The sequence below is a fragment of the Sphaeroforma arctica genome (assembly GCF_001186125.1).
Source record: "Sphaeroforma arctica JP610 unplaced genomic scaffold supercont1.1965, whole genome shotgun sequence".
Classification (NCBI taxonomy): Eukaryota; class Ichthyosporea; order Ichthyophonida; genus Sphaeroforma; species Sphaeroforma arctica.
In genome coordinates, this window is record NW_014038593.1 from 1 (window position 1) to 3,308 (window position 3,308).

Genomic DNA, 3,308 nt, shown 5'->3' on the forward strand with positions numbered 1-3,308 from the left:
TATATATATATATATATATATATATATATATGTGTGTGTGTGTGTGTGTGTGTGTGTGTGTATGTATATGTATATGTATAGTATGTATATGCAACTGGTATTCGCTAGAAGTATCTCTCTTATCAGTGTCCCTATAGTATTCTCTTGCATTCTTCCAATGCACGTCTGGGAATCTCTAGTCTTACGATACGGGTATCGTCCAGCTCGTGGCAGCTTATGTTTTCATACACTTACTTGATAGTTGGGAACACCTCGACACACACAGTCTCTCGCGTTATATACTCATATCGGCATATTGAAGCTGTAAACAGCCTGGACTTCACGTCACCACTGAGTTATCCGTTGTCCGTTCAAATACCTCTAAACGTTATCACTCCCGTCACTCACACACCTCCCGGGATTTTCAGTTGGAAGCAGCTTGGTCCCTAACAAACATTGCGTCGGGAAGTTCGGAACAAACGCGTACAGTGGTGGAGGCGGGGGCTGTTCCCCTGTTTGTGCAGTTGGTGCTCTCAGGCTCTCCCAAGCTGATTGATCAGGTGTGTTGTTGTGTATGTGCTGTGTGTGTATGTCTTGTGTATTAGGGTGTGCTGAGACTCACAGATACATTTTCAGTGAAGGGGTGCTATGGGTGCCATACAGCACAGTATAAGTGTTGGGATGCTTTATGTGCACGTGTAGGAGTTTATATGTATGTGTGTGTATGTGTATGTATTTTGCATGTATGTATTTGTATGTGTTTGTATGTATGTGCACATATGTGAGTGTATGTATGCATATATACGTGTATGAGAGCGTATGTGTGTGTGTGTATGTGTGAACATGCGTTGATGTGGTCATCCATGTGTGTATGTGTGTGTTGGTCTCGGCTAGTTACGTGTGCTTATTGTGGCGTTTGACTGCCTGTGTCTGTGTACAGGTATGTCTATTTTTGTGTATGTGTGTGTGTGTCATTTAAGATCTAGGTCGACGCATTTTTCTCCTGCGCGTGTGCAAATATGCGCTTATCAGTAAATGTGCGTGTATAAGGACTGTTGTAGTCACCGTCACGTGATTACCCAAATAAAATTATGGACCAAAGCGGGTAAAATTAGGGCAAAACCCTTTACATGAAACTGGTGCATAAGGTAGGGAGTATGTGCAATCGCGAAAGCCTCTCAGGCTGATCTCACGCGATTAAACCCAATACAGCTCTGTGTATCTGGTATTGACTGCGTATACGCGTATGGTTTCGAAGTAGAGGTGCTCATAGATTGTGTCTTCAATTTCAAAGCTCATGCCTATATATCTACATCCCACGTGTGCGCATACTCACGCAGTGACCGCAAATATGGACACTGTATTTCACTGTACGTATAAGTACTTCTGTCTTCTATAGACTACGCTATACTTGACTATGCTTTTAAGTACTCATATCATCTGTACACTACACTTTACTAGATTATACTTATTACTCATATCGTCTGTAGACTACACTGCACTTGACTATACTTTTAAGTACTCATATCGTCTGTACACTACACTATACTTGACTATGCTTTAAGTACTCATATCATCTGTAGACTACACTGTACTTGACTATACTTATACGTACTCATGTCATCTATAGGCTACTTGGGCTCTGGGAAATATAGCCGGAGATGGAGCGGAGTGCAGAGATCTGGTTATCGAATGCGGAGGTGTGCAAGCCATTATGAAGACCATTGCACCGAAGACATGTGAGCTCGGTGTGTTGAAGAACGCCATGTGGGCCATGTCCAATCTGTGCAGGGGGAAGAATCCCCAACCAGACTTCTCCCAGGTATACATATGTATGTGTATACATTTATGTGGGTGTACATGTGTGTATATAGTTTAATACATATATATATATATATATATTCACTGTATCATTGTTTTTATTTCAGCTGAAAGCTACCATATATTGACTATAGTCAAATACCTCACACACCCTGTATTCTCTATGCCACAGGTGAAGGCCTTTCTCCCGGCTGTGGCTGTGTGGCTGCGCATTACGCAAGATGTGGAGATCATCACAGACGCGCTATGGACGTTGTCGTATCTGTCCGATGGCGCGGGCGATCACATTGAGGAGGTGCTGGTCTCTGGCGTATCGCTCAAGCTGGTTGAATTGATGATGTATGTGTGACTTGGGATAAACTGAGCCAAGGTTGTTGTCGTTTAGCTTAAAGAGTTGTAGTGATATGAAAAGCCATGTGTCCGTGTTCTTCGTTTGTCGTACCTGTCTGATAGCCCCGCATGAGCACATTGACGCTGTATTGGGATCGGCGGTGTCGCGCTAGCTGGTGAAGCTCACAGTGAGATGCGAATAGTTATCCACACTATACCTACATACTCCGTAGTTGTCACTATGGTAACCAACTTATTGTGTCACGGTACTCTTGATTTGCCCGAAACCCCTGAAGACGCACATATCCACCCATGATAGGTATGATTAATATTTATATATACCTGTTTCTGGTAGCAATAAACACCCATATGCTAGAGGTACATATTACTTCTAATCCGGTTTTTCACATAGTAGTCAGACATGCTAGTGTACATAGTACTTGTACATCCATTCTTCACGCACAACAACAACCCTTGCAAATTACCCATCATACTTATATATGCCTGTCTTTTGTATACCTGTTTCCAGGCATCCATCATACTTATATATGTCTGTCTTATATATTTCTGTTTCCAGGCTTCCATCATTCTTATATATATCTGTCTTATATATACCTAATTACAGGCAACCATAATACTTATATACATCTGTCTTATATATACCTGTCTTATGTATACCTGTCTTATATATACCTGTCTTATATATACCTGTCTTATATGTACCTGTCTTATATGTACCTGTCTTATATATACCTGTTCCCAGGCATCCATTGGTGAGTGTAGTGGTGCCCTGTCTTCGTACCATTGGGAACATCACCACCGGCACTCACACGGAGACTCAGGTGGTTATCAATGCCGGATGTGTGCCTGTTCTTCTGCACGTCCTGTCCTCGACCGAGGCGAAGTTGCGGAAAGAGGCTTGTTGGGCTATATCGAATATTACGGCGGGAACTGTAGAGCAGATTGAGGTAGGTATTTGAGTTTGTATTGATCGTGATTGGGTATGGAATATGTGTTTATATAACTCACGGATCATGTCATAAACTCTGACATATATAGTATATATATATATATATATATATATACTACATATATATATATATATATATATATATATATATATATAGTAGTGTGGTGGGTGGGGTGGGGGTGGGGTGGGTGGTGTGTGTGTGTGTGTG

General features: G+C 41.7%; 1 protein-coding gene across 1 annotated transcript in view; it reads left to right on the forward strand.

The window, feature by feature from the left end:
• Positions 1 to 402: 402 nt before the first annotated feature.
• SARC_11938 (hypothetical protein) overlaps positions 403 to 3,308 on the forward strand; it is a gene marked incomplete at its 5' end in the record, with an annotated part of 7,646 nt that continues 4,740 nt past the window's right edge. The window contains 4 exons of the mRNA XM_014293966.1: positions 403 to 539; positions 1,610 to 1,801; positions 1,973 to 2,139; positions 2,894 to 3,098. Coding sequence (XP_014149441.1) covers positions 403 to 539; positions 1,610 to 1,801; positions 1,973 to 2,139; positions 2,894 to 3,098 — 701 coding nt within the window. The remainder of the gene's footprint in view (positions 540 to 1,609; positions 1,802 to 1,972; positions 2,140 to 2,893; positions 3,099 to 3,308) is intronic.